Source organism: Oryzias latipes, chromosome 1 (genome assembly GCF_002234675.1).
Source record: "Oryzias latipes chromosome 1, ASM223467v1".
Lineage (NCBI taxonomy): Eukaryota > Metazoa > Chordata > Actinopteri > Beloniformes > Adrianichthyidae > Oryzias > Oryzias latipes.
The window spans coordinates 27964135-27976882 of NC_019859.2; the positions used below are offsets into that span (position 1 = coordinate 27964135).

The following is a 12748-nucleotide window of genomic DNA, read 5'->3' on the forward strand; positions in this document are numbered from 1 at the left end:
CTGCCTTTTATATAAGCAGTTTCTTCGATATATTAGCACTGGGGGATTCTGCACACTTATTTTGCAGTTCCGATATAGCAGAGTTAAGATCAAGGCTCTTTTGTGAGGCAATCTTATTTTTATAGGCACTGTATGATATTTTTCCCCTCTCAAAAATGCTTTACATGCTTCCCAAATTGCATTTCCAGATGCATCTGGTGTATTATTAGTGGAAATGTAAAGGTCTAAACACTCACTAATGGGCAGCATTACCATGGGGTGTATTCACAAGAGTTGACCGCGGAGAGCAAATTATTATCAATGAGGAAAAAATCTATTCTAGAAAAAGAGCTGCAGAAAAAAGAGAAATGCTTAAAATTTGGATTAAAATGAAGCCACACATCTGTGACACCATATTGTGACATGAACAGTTGTATGGCTTTGGAGGATTTGGACACAGAATAAGGCCTAGATGAGGAGCGATCCAGTGCTGAGTTAAGGCAACAGTTAAAATCACCTCCCATTACAAGCTGACTGTAATTTAAATTAGGAATTGAAAGAAAAAGTTTCTTAAAAAAATTCCTCAATGTCAAGTTTGGCCCATAAACATTCACGAATGTAAGACTTACCACAAATTCTGTCTGAAACTATAATGTAGCGGCCATTGGGGTCTGTTATTACCTCAGTGACACAAAATGAAACTGATTTATGACTACAGCAACACCTTAAATCATGAGTGATAAAGTTGCCCAACCCAACCAAACTGCATCTTCAAGTGGTTCAAGTGGTCAGCTAATTTCAGATGAGTTTCCTGCAAAAACACAATCTTTGTGTTCAGCTGATTTAAATGACTGATTACCTTCTTCGTTTTAATTGGAGAATTTATTCCCTTCATATTCCAACTAACAAGCCGTATAGCTCCACCAGGAGCTGGTGGGACATTAGGACCCACCATCTGTTTAGGCTTCACAGGCTTCATCCTGTGTTTGACTGAGGTGTTTCTGGCCCGAATGCTCTGATAATAATAAACTTAACAGAAGTTGCACAGGAAAAATAATAACAGCAAAAATAACAAAAACACAAAAAAAGCGTAAAGTAAAAACTGACCCTCTGATAAATTTATCAGTAGATTGTAATCCTTCCTTAATCCTAACTCCCTGCTACAATGGGGCTACTAAGATGTAAGAGCAGTTCAGTTTCAAGACAGCAACCCTATTCATCCACAAACCTAGAATGTAAAGAAAGAACACTTCCTGTTTTCAGTTTAGCTCATAACATTAGCTCAAGTCACACACAAAAGAACCGATCAGTGAAATATTCGAATTAGGCAGACATTTGTCCAAACAATGCAAAGCGTAGTCAACTCTGTTTAGGAGACGTTGCGCGTGTCCTGTACAAACTTTTCAGCCGCTGCTGCAGATGCAAAGCACTTTTTCTCCCTGTCCGGCATAGTGATGCGTAGTTTGGCTGGGAAAAGTAAGGATGGCTGGTCTCCTCTCTCATACAGCAAAGCCATGGCAGTGCGGTACTCGTACGCAGCTTCAACACATCCGGACTGCAGTCATCGTAGAGACGGATTGTGTGTTCCATGTAGGATAAATCCTTCCTTTTACGGGCTTATGGATAATTAAATTTTTCACCTTGAAACAGTCTAAACAGAGAATCACAGGACATAGTTTGGCTCCCCGCAGCGGCTTGGCCACAGGTACTCGATGAGCTTTGTGCTTATCTGGAGGTGTGGGAAGAATGTCCGGACCAAATACTTCGCTGAGGAGCTGCGAGAAGAACGCACTAGGGCAGGGGCCTTCCATGTTATCAGGTAGGCCGATCCAGGTCTGCCCCCTTTGATTGGAGCAGATAATTGTCTTTTTGCAGCGTTCTGCACTGCTTCTCCACGTCTGTAAGACGTTGTTCAACTGCTCCAGCGTTGTCCTCCAATGATGTGATACGATCACCGTGGACAACAATATAAGCCTCTATGTTGGCCAGTTTCGTGGCAAAAGTTTCATATGAGGACTTACACTCAGGGGAGAGGGCCAATTTGTTTTACTCCAGCAGAGATGTGATGTCTTCCAGGACTAAGTTAGCGCTAGCAGCGGCTAAGCCAGTGTTGTGCCCCTCTCTATCAGTTTGTCTAGTCTTCACCTTCGACATTTTAATACAGATTTGTCAGGAGTAGTTTCGGGAACTAGTTCATAATCCCCAGATGTGGAATCAGGAAGGTGTTTACAAGGTAATAAGGTCCAAGTTAGAAATGCCCATGTGGAGCAGGTTCAGCACGTGCGTTGCTGCTCTCACTCCATACCGGAAGCCACCAGAAGATGCAAACTCCCTTTGCAGTCAATTACAGCCTGAATCTGGAACGCATAGACATCACCAGACACTGGGTTTCATCCCTGGCGATGCTCTGCCAGGCCTCCAATGCAACTGCCTTAAATTCCTGCTTGTTCTTTGCGCATTTCCCTTCAGTTTTGTTTTCATCAACTGAAACGCATGCTCAACCGGATTCAGGTCAGGTACCGGTATTTGACTTGGCATGCTGTATGTGTAATGCAATTCCCAATTGACAATTCAATTTTGCAATTCAGGCTGGGAATATGTAAAAACATATTGCAATTTAGAATTCAATTTTAAGATTTACAATTCAATATGACAATTTAAAAAGTAAAATATTAAATAAAAACAAAATTAATTACTTTTTAAATTGTCATGGGTTTTTGAAGTAATAATGCAAATGACAATGCATTTTGCAATTTACTATTCAATATTAAGAAAATAAATTTCTATACATGGTTTGGTTTAAACTCATTTTAAAGTAACTTAACTTTTTCATTGTAAAATGCCATGCTGCTTTTGTGTTAGAATTCCAACAGAATTGCAAAACAGCGCCCCTGGTGTAGTGCATTTTCATTTGCACTCTATGTGTTTCAAAATTCAAACTATCAATAAATAATTTCAGATTATGAACAGAACCGGTGATAAGGGGCAGTCCTGCCAGAGACCAACATGCGCCGGGAACAGGTCCAACTTACTACCGGCTGCTGCGGCAGTCAGAGACTAGACAGCCCTTAGAAAGGCTACCTGGACCCCATACTCTCAGAGCACATACTTTCCTCAGGACACCATGGGGGGCACGGTTGGGTTTGGGGAGGCCATTTAAACCAATCCCATCTCTCCAGGTGCCACTGTCGACAATGGAGTCCTCCGTTGTTGCACTTTTCTGTACCCCTTCAAGAGACATCAAAAAGGGTGGATACTCCAAACTGCTGTTTGGTCTGTAAGCCAAAACCACAGTTAGAGACCTACCCCCCTCCTGTCCCTACCAACACACCAAGACAAAAACTGGTTCTTGTGGTTCCAAAGATCCCACACCAAAATAAAAAAGAAGTTGAAGTTGTTCATGCATTCCAATGCAGTGAAGAATGTTCAGAGCTGGACATCAGAGAAACAAAATAACCAATTACACAAGAGGATGTACCAGCAGATGATAAACACCACCTCTGGACCATTTGCTGCTGTTTATTCCAATTTAAAAGAACAAAGACACTCAATCAAAGACCAGATGTACACAGTCTTGACAGAGAAGATGGATGGTTTGAAAGAGGAGCCAGAGAAGCAATACATGTACATGTTAATAACCCTCTCAAAAGCAGAGGGGGGCTTCAGACACAACTTCAATTTACCATGCTGCCCTTTAATTAGTTCCAAAGAAGACCAAAAATCCAGTGCAACTACATCCAATGACCCTGTGATGGAGAGGCGTATTCGCTGGTTTCTCTTCTTTGATTCCCGTTTAATGAGCCATTTAACTAAAGAAATGTAGGTGCCCCACATGGAAGATACATATGTGGACTGAATCCTGCACCACTCAGACAGATGAAACCAATTGACGGTGGCTTCGGTATCGTCAGAGCTATTGAGCATTTTGGACCAATTATGATCCATATTTATATACATCAAATTCCTGCTTGGATGAGTGGTGACATGTTTTAAAGAAAGAACAATTGTAGGTCCAGTTCCTATAACGCCATTTGAATAAATGAAAGCCTTCACCAACAGCTTACTGTGCTTAATCAGGGTAGATGCAAACACTTTTAAGAAAAAACAACTGCAACTTGCTAAGAAAGAATGAAATTTAAAAATATATCTTTAATATATATATATATATATATATATATATATATATATATATATATATATATATATATATATATATATATATATTTAATGTCAGATATTTAATGTCAGAAACTCACGTTGATGTAACCTTCACAGACCGAGCGTGACTCCTGCATGGCAATGAGGCAGAAGGCTGTCATAGAGGCATCAGAGTCATAGCCTTGAACATCACCCTGGAGTGCACACAAATATAAGCAGAGTCTTAACTTATTCTAAGTTGGAAACTTGAACATGAAACAGTTGAAGATCAGTGGTTTCACTTACAGTCATATATCCAGCGGAGACTCTTCCAACTTCTGTGAACAAGCCATCTGGCTGCTGAGCTCTGAGGATCAGGAACTTCACAGCATCACAAATGTGATTCTTTCTGATGGCCACCAGGTTGTTGGCAATGGAAAACACTTTAACAACATAGGCTGTTAACCTTGTGAAATAAAGAAGACAATGCAGTGGTTCAGTTTTGCACATACCATCAAGGCTGAGTGTGCCAAGCACATAACCTAACTAACTTATTCTAAAACTGCATTACCAAAGCCTGGAGGCTTGGGGCTGGCTAGAATGAACAGTTAACAAAGTTAACTTTGTAGTTGTTGCAGATAAACAAATAATGGTCTGAAAGGGTTGTTGTGAAGCAAAGGGAGAGCATGCAACCTCTGACTGGAGGAATCACAGGTTTGGTTTGTGAAACAAATTGTTTTTATTTTTATCATATGGTTTTAAATGTTAACTCAACCTGTAGTTTACAGATGACCTTTTAGCAACAGTTCTTCTTTTTTTATATATATCCTGCTTGCTGTGTGAATGCTGTGTGAACTAAAAACATGCCCAAAAGTTTCATTTTACAATACCCCTAATGAACTTTTCAAATGTGTTTCTATGCTTGAAAATTGTAACCTACCACTTGTATTTTCAATAAAAGGAGCACTGAGAGCAGCACTCCTTTGAGAGCAAAAGGGTGATGGGAGTTCGGCGTCACACTTGTTTTTCTCCCTTGTGCACAAGAAACTTTTGCTTGTCTAGATGAATTAATCGAAGTTGGAATAGAACAAATCTGCGTCCCTGGGAGCAGACCACGGAGAAGAAAGTTTGTGCACAGCCCGTGAGAATAGATCTCCAGAAGAAAGTCCGTCGTAGTGATTTCTTCGCCGACCAATTGAGTGGTCCAATCCCTGGGTCCGGATTGACTTAATCCGGGAACTAGTTGAACCATAACAACAAGGCAAAAAAAGCACTAATGTAAGATGTTCAAGTCCCTGAAGAGGCATAGATTTCTAAGAAAAAGGTACAGGTTCAAGTCCTGTAGCCTGAAAAAGAAAGCGAATAGGTTTGAGTCCCCGAAAAGGCCTAGAATTCTAAAAATAAAATGCAGGTTTGAGTCCTGTATTAAAAGGGTCCCTAAATGTGTTAAAAGTAAAAAAAATAAAATAAAGAAAGAAAAAAAAATTTTTTTTGGTGTGAATAAGAGTGCATGTGAGAATAGAGTGAACTTGTTTGAAGCTGTGGGCAGCTAGATAACCTTGCAGTGTTAATACAAAGCTGCTGATCAGTTGCAGTGGAACATGATTTAATTTCATTAAGCTTTAGATGAAAATAACCTAGAGTCTAAAACATTTTTTATTCCTGGGAGGAGATGTTTGGTTTCAACACCTGTTAGGACTTAACAACGTGTGACTTGAATCCGACAATACATCTGACCTAGAAACTTGTTGTACGAGGAGTGAAACCAGAGAGGCATTCTCTGTTGGTTATGATCACACTCTCTGACTAGCTTAATTACATCTATAAATAAATAACTAAATAATAGGGAATTCAAATAGAGAACTAGAATTAACAGGAGATCCAAAACATATGGAAAGAGCTCATCCAGGTTCAACTAAGTTCTTGAAGAAATGGGATAAAAACTACAACTTTAAGGTAATCTTGGAGTACAGTCAAGTACTGAATTAGTTCAATGGTTAAAAATCAAAAGCAGAATAAAAAAAATTGTGAATTGTGAACAAAAAGAAAGAATGGCATTCAGAAAAGTAAAACCAGAGAAGATGATGAGTAAGTTGAGACCAAACCCAGACCCTGCAGCAGCATGCAGCTGACGCAGCACAGCTGACGCAGCACAGCTGACGCAGCACAGCTGACGCAGCACAGCTGACGCAGCACAGCTGACGCAGCACAGCTGACGCAGCACAGCTGACGCAGCACAGCTGACGCAGCACAGCTGACGCAGCACAGCTGACGCAGCACAGCTGACGCAGCACAGCTGACGCAGCACAGCTGACGCAGCACAGCTGACGCAGCACAGCTGACGCAGCACAGCTGACGCAGCACAGCTGACGCAGCACAGCTGACGCAGCACAGCTGACGCAGCACAGCTGACGCAGCACAGCTGCAGCCTGATGAGGAAAAAAGACAAGAGAGGGGGGAGCAGAATCCAGCTGATTTCCCCCTTCCTATCAGGAGCCAAGTGTTCCTCGGTTGAAGGGTAATTACCCATCCTTTGACTGATTTAACCCTCCTGTTATGTTACGGGTCAAATTGACCCGTTTTAAAGTTTTAACATCTAGGAAAAATGTTCAAAAGTATTTTTCCAGCATGAAACTTCTTCTGCTTGCCTTAATTAGTGTAATCAATATACACACAATGAAAATGGTTCATCTCACATATTTGCACCCCTCCCCCTGCATGTTTATATTACATAGATACTGTCTGGGTCAATTTGACCCAGCAATAAAACTGGAGTTACAAGGATGTCTTATTATTATTAGTATTTCTTTATTTGCAGCTGTGAGACATATTTCACCCCAATCAAACACATAGAAACACACAGGTGCATTGGTGTTATGACTTTTGACAGGAACCTTTTATGTTCTTGCGGGAAAACTCAACCCACATTCAGTTGACACTCAACAGAGAAGGGGCAAAACATACAAAAGATTTTCTTCATGGGAGTCCTTCCAACATTACACTCTGACAGTCAGACCTTTACAAAATGGTCCAGGAGGCTGTGGAAGTCATCCCTGTTTGTGATCAGAAGAAAACTATCTTGAGCTAAACTCTGATTCTAATGATTCTGATTTTGAACCAAATAAGGGAATTGCTATTCCTGTTCCACCAAGCAAGACAAGACATTCAAATCAAAGAATGGTGAAATACATTGTTCTTCATCCCCAAATATGCGTCAGGCAAAACTGTCTTCAGAAAACATAACAAAGAGTGCCAGGAACCACTAGGATGGCAGTGACTCATGTGACCGTGTCAAGACAAGCATGACCTGTGCGAAATGTACAAAATTAATTTGCACAAAGCACAGTGTGATGAGATGTCACACATGTGCTGTGTAGATGTACAGACACACACACAACTTCATATTGCAATTGCTTGTCTTTTGTATTGTGATTTTGTTTCACAGGGCATGTATGTAGAACAATATTTCAAGATTATGTTTCAATGTTATGTAAAACTATTGTATTTTATATGTTGGTCTTTCAAAAGTAATACAGTAGTGAAAAATTAAAAAAAAGTTGAAGGATCATCAGAAATGGCAGAGATATATCCAGTGATCGACGTGCAAAATCCTACAGCTGGAGAATCAAATCATACTTTATTTATAAAATAGCGCTTCTCATGCAGTTGCACAGCTCGAAGCGCTTTAACAACCCACCCTTTACCTTTCCCCTCCGTTAAAACACATGACCCATGATCCCCACGTACAATGAATAATGACTATGTAACTTCTAAAAAAAATAAAAATGTAAGCCTTGGCTCTGCTGTGAGGAAACAGTATTTGGGAATCTCTTCATACCATGAGCCAGCCTGGCCTAGGAGCATCGCCACAGTGCCCACCCAGACTGGGACAACAATGGGGTCCACTTCACAGCCATGAAGCTGCAAAGATAATCTCCAGCTGCCCCAGCAAGGATTAAAGACATAAGATGTATATTAAAACATAAAATTGAGAATAAGATGCATAAAATGAAAATAAATAAATGAAATAGCCTATACTAAAACTAATAGAATAAATTAGCAGTTAAAATCAACTAAGAGCTAAATCAAAAAGGTAGGTCCTAAGCCTCTTCTTAAAAATCTGAGCATGAGTTTACGTAAAAATATCAATAAAACTTGCAGCCACTTCAGGAGTTAAATACCGTTTCCTCACAGTTCTCACTGAGGCTTCCTGCTGGATTTCACTGGTGACATCAAAAAACAAACAATAATGATCTGATATGGCCCAGTCAACAAGATAAGACACCCTGGTGGACAGACCATAGGTAATGACAAGGTCCAGGGTGTGTCCTCTGTTGAGAGTTGGTTGTGTGACATGCTGCTGAAAATCCATGCAGCTCAGAAGATTTAAAAACTCACAGGCATAGATATCATCATTCTTGTCAACATGTAAATTAAAATCACCAGTTTTTAAAATCCTATTGTACCTAATATGAAGAGATGATAAAAATTCAAAAAATTCTTCAATAAAACAGGAAGGAGGGGTTGGTGGTCTGTATACTGTGACAGTTAAAAGAGGTGGGTAACCAAAAAGAAAAGCATGATGCTCAAAGGAAAAATATTTACTAAGTAAAACATTTTCAGATGATATTGTTTTGTGAGCAATCAATGAAGAAACCTCCACCTTTCTTTCCTCCTCTGATTGAAAATAAAATGTTAAAATTAGGTGGAGAAGCCTCAGTGAGAGTTGCTGGTGCATCAGTGCCAAGCCAGGTTTCAGTTAAAAAGAAACAGGTTAAATCATGGTCTAAAATCAGATCATTAATGATAAAAGACTTATTTAAAAGTGATCTGACATTTAAAAGAGCCATCTTCATCATTGTGGGTAAAATCTGATGTGAGCACGACAAGGGTTTTGTGACTGATGTGTGAATTGGGCGGTGATATCTAACATGCAAGGCACTTGGATATGAATGGAAATTATTTTAATGTCTATTGGTGAGAAGATGGCCAGAAATCTACACCTCTTGTCTTTAGGACCTGGACACAGGATGTTAGGAAGCAGTGGAAGGAGTTATCCACATTTGAATTCAAGAGAGCTTACCATCTGAAGGGCATTGAAGTCAACAAGCATGATGACTGCTATGAAGGCAGACTCTGCAAAAGTAAAGGAAAATTGGAACCCCTATGGATGAAGATGGTCCTCCCAGACCTCTTCTGCATAACCGCCTTGAGTTTATCCAAAGTCTTACACTTTTAGGACAAAGAATTAGAGAAGCCTTTCCAGTAAGACCCTATTATGGAAAAATTGGGCAAACAAAGCAAAAGATGGAGAATTAGTGTCTGATTTAAGAGTCAGATTTGAAGAAGTGTTTAAAGCTAATAGTGGACTCAGAGATTATGATAATGACGGTCCCTCTAGACAGCAGCTGAAACAATCCTTACTGCTAGCTATGATAATTGCAGACTGGGTTAAGAGTCATTACATAAATCTGCCTACAGGAGCACTGCAACAGTTTATGAATTTTGCTGTTCATGCCGAAAAAGGGATGGTGAATAAAAAGACATTTAGGACTCAAAATGCAGTTACATTTTGGCAGGATGAGAGCAGTGATGTGTTTTTTGGATGGAACATGAACACAGGAAAAAGTCATGGACATGGCTAAGGGCATGGCTGTGGAAGAATACATTTTAAAGGAAGTTGTAGAAAGTGGCAACAGAGGGTCAGAGCGATCATCCATGATGATGGATGTTGGATATGTGGAGAGAAAAGATCATTGGGCGAAAGATTGTCACGGAAGACATAAATTAGATGGTATAAAAAAATAAAAAGATGAATTTGAACCAACAGGATTTGAGCCACCAATGAAAAGTCAAATCATAACTTATGCAGTTGATATTCTCATAGCATCAACTTCCCAGGAGTTTTGTAAAATTGACACCATAGCTTTGTTAACTTATTTGGCAGAGACTGAAAACAAAGAAACAAGAACAAATTAAAGCTATGAACTCAAGTTAAATATTTGGGCCACACTTTAACATCACAGGGTAAAAAAATGGGAATGAGGGAAAAAATGTGGTCATTTTGTCAGCCCCGGAACCATTAACAAAGAGATAAATTATGTCATTTTTAGGGTTATGCAAGTATCTCCACACGTGGATCCCAAACTATGCTATAGCAGCCCCACTGAAATATATATATATATATATATATATATATATATATATATATATATATATATATATATATATATATATATATATATATATATATATATATATATATATATATATATATATATATATATATATATATATGTATAATGGCAAAAATAAGACCCGGGCACTGCCAGTTATCAGATACCCTGCAGGAACAATAAGATGGCCCAAGGAAGAGATACAGATCACGGATGTTAAAACATGAAAGCTCCTCACCATGCATGGAGGGTTCCATCCCAAATCCACCACCCTGAGACTGTATGCTAGCCGCAAGGAAGGAGGCCGAGGACTAGTGAGTGTAGAAGCCACTATCCAAGATGAAACATCCAAGATGCATGAGTACATCAAGCTCTAGGCCCCAACTGACAGTGTGCTCAGTGAATGTCTCAGGAAATGGAGAGCAGAGGACACAGTGCTGGAGGACAGATCCTCATGGGAGGACAAACCCCTGTACGGGATGCACCACCGGACCATAACTGAAGTGGCTGATATCAAGAAGTCCTACCAATGGCTAGAAAGGGCTGGCCTACAGGACAGCACTGAAGCGCTCATCCTGGCAGCTCAGGAACAAGCTCTGAGCACCAGAGTAATAGAGGCTCAGATCTACCACACCAGACAAGACCCAAGGTGTAGGCTGTGCAAAGAGGCGCCTGAAACAATCCAGCACATAACTGCAGGATGTAATATGCTGGCAGGTAAAGCATACATGGAGCGCCACAATCAAGTGGCTGGAATAATATACAGGAACATGTGTGCAGAATATGGACTGGAAACCCCAAGGTCAAAATGGGAAACACCTCTGAAGGTGGTAGAGAAAGAGAGGGCAAAGATCCTGTGGAACTTCCAGATCCAGACTGACAGGATGGTAATGGCGAACCAACCAGACATTGTAGTGGTGGATGAAGAACAGAGGAAAGCTGTTGTGGTGGATGTGGCAGTGCCAAGCGATGGAAACATCAGGAAGAAGGAACATGAGAAACTGGAGAAATACCAGGGACTCAGAGAAGAACTAAAGAAAGCATGGAAAGTGAATGTGACAGTGATGCCAGTGATTTATATATATATATATATATATATATATATATATATATATATGTGTGTGTGTGTGTGTGTGTGTGTGTGTGTGTGTGTGTGTGTGTGTATGTATGTTTAAAAAAATGCTTTTCACATTTTTATGCAATCTTTTTGTTCAACCCATGAAATAAAAGCTGAAAGTCTGCACTTCAATGGCATCTGAGTTGTTGTATTTAAAATTCACTGTGGTAATGTACAGAAACAAAATTAGAAAGAATGTGTCTCTGTCTTTTATTTATGGGCCTGACTGGATATATGGATAACCTATGGCAGTTTATGATAAAAATCAATGGACAGCACAATGTGGTCTGCACTGCATGGTGGTGCAGTGGTTAGCACTCCTGCCTCACAGCAAAAAGGCCCCCAGGTCAAGTCCCAGCTGGGGGACATGAAAAACACAACAACAGTGCCTTCACCCTCAAGTGGCTGGGATAGGCTCTGGCAGGGAAAAACGGAATAGAGGATGAAAGGACAGAACAAGGTGTAAAAGCATTTTGTGACTTAAGGCAAGCATTATTCAGAACAACAACAGACAACAGCAAAGCGTAGACTGTGGAGATGGATTTCTGATTTCTGTTTGTTGCAAATATATGGAGATAAAAAGACACCTGTGGCTTTTTACTGTTCGAAATTAGATCCTGTAGCAAGAGCTCCACCTACTGTTCAAACAGTAATTGCAGCAGCAAGCTCATCTGAAGTAGCGCTTTTCCACAAGCTTACTCTGTATGTTCCCCATACAGTTTCAGTTTTACTATTTCAAACTAAAATGACATTTTTATCACTAACCAGAGGCTTCTGTTTAGCCACATTAGATTCATGGCACCATCTGACTGTTGAAAGGTGTACTATATTGAATCCAGCCACACTTATGCCCACACCAGAAGATAGGATTGCTTAGAGCAGTGGTCATCAAACCCCCAAGGGAGCCGCAGAGACATCTTAGGTGGGGGCGCGAGTCAGCCGGTAGGAGAAGGCTAGGAGGGGAGGAGGGGGGAGTCATGTTTGGACGACAGAATTTTTTTCACAGCGGTACATAAAAAAGTGCAGGTCTTACGTCACTTACATTAACCGAATCCTGTCTGTGACATTTGAAGATGTGATTATTTTTGTTAACGGTGGTTTTAAAATCTTAAAAGAACGCTAAAGCCGCTGTTAACGACAATAATTGTGTTTTCAGAAGGTAATGCCGCCCGGATTTCGCACACGCCACCGGTACGGATTGGAGACCTACCTTTCTATGCAACTGTGATCCGATTTGTTGAAGAATAAAGAAAATCATGTGTTGTGTATGTGTGTGAGTGTGTGTATGTGCTGAAAAACCAGGGTATCTGATCTCACACGCTGCTGGAAGGGGGGGGTG

At 40.3% G+C, this 12748-nt stretch overlaps 1 protein-coding gene across 2 annotated transcripts in view; it reads right to left on the reverse strand.

Annotated features, from left to right (window-relative positions):
- The window catches only part of c3-2 (complement component C3-2), a gene marked incomplete in the record, with an annotated part of 170209 nt that overhangs the window by 118662 nt on the left and 38799 nt on the right, over window positions 1–12748 (reverse strand). For both annotated transcript variants that reach the window (XM_023959901.1, NM_001105083.1), the window contains 2 exon segments: window positions 4236–4331; window positions 4423–4582. In XM_023959901.1, coding sequence (XP_023815669.1) covers window positions 4236–4331; window positions 4423–4582 — 256 coding nt within the window.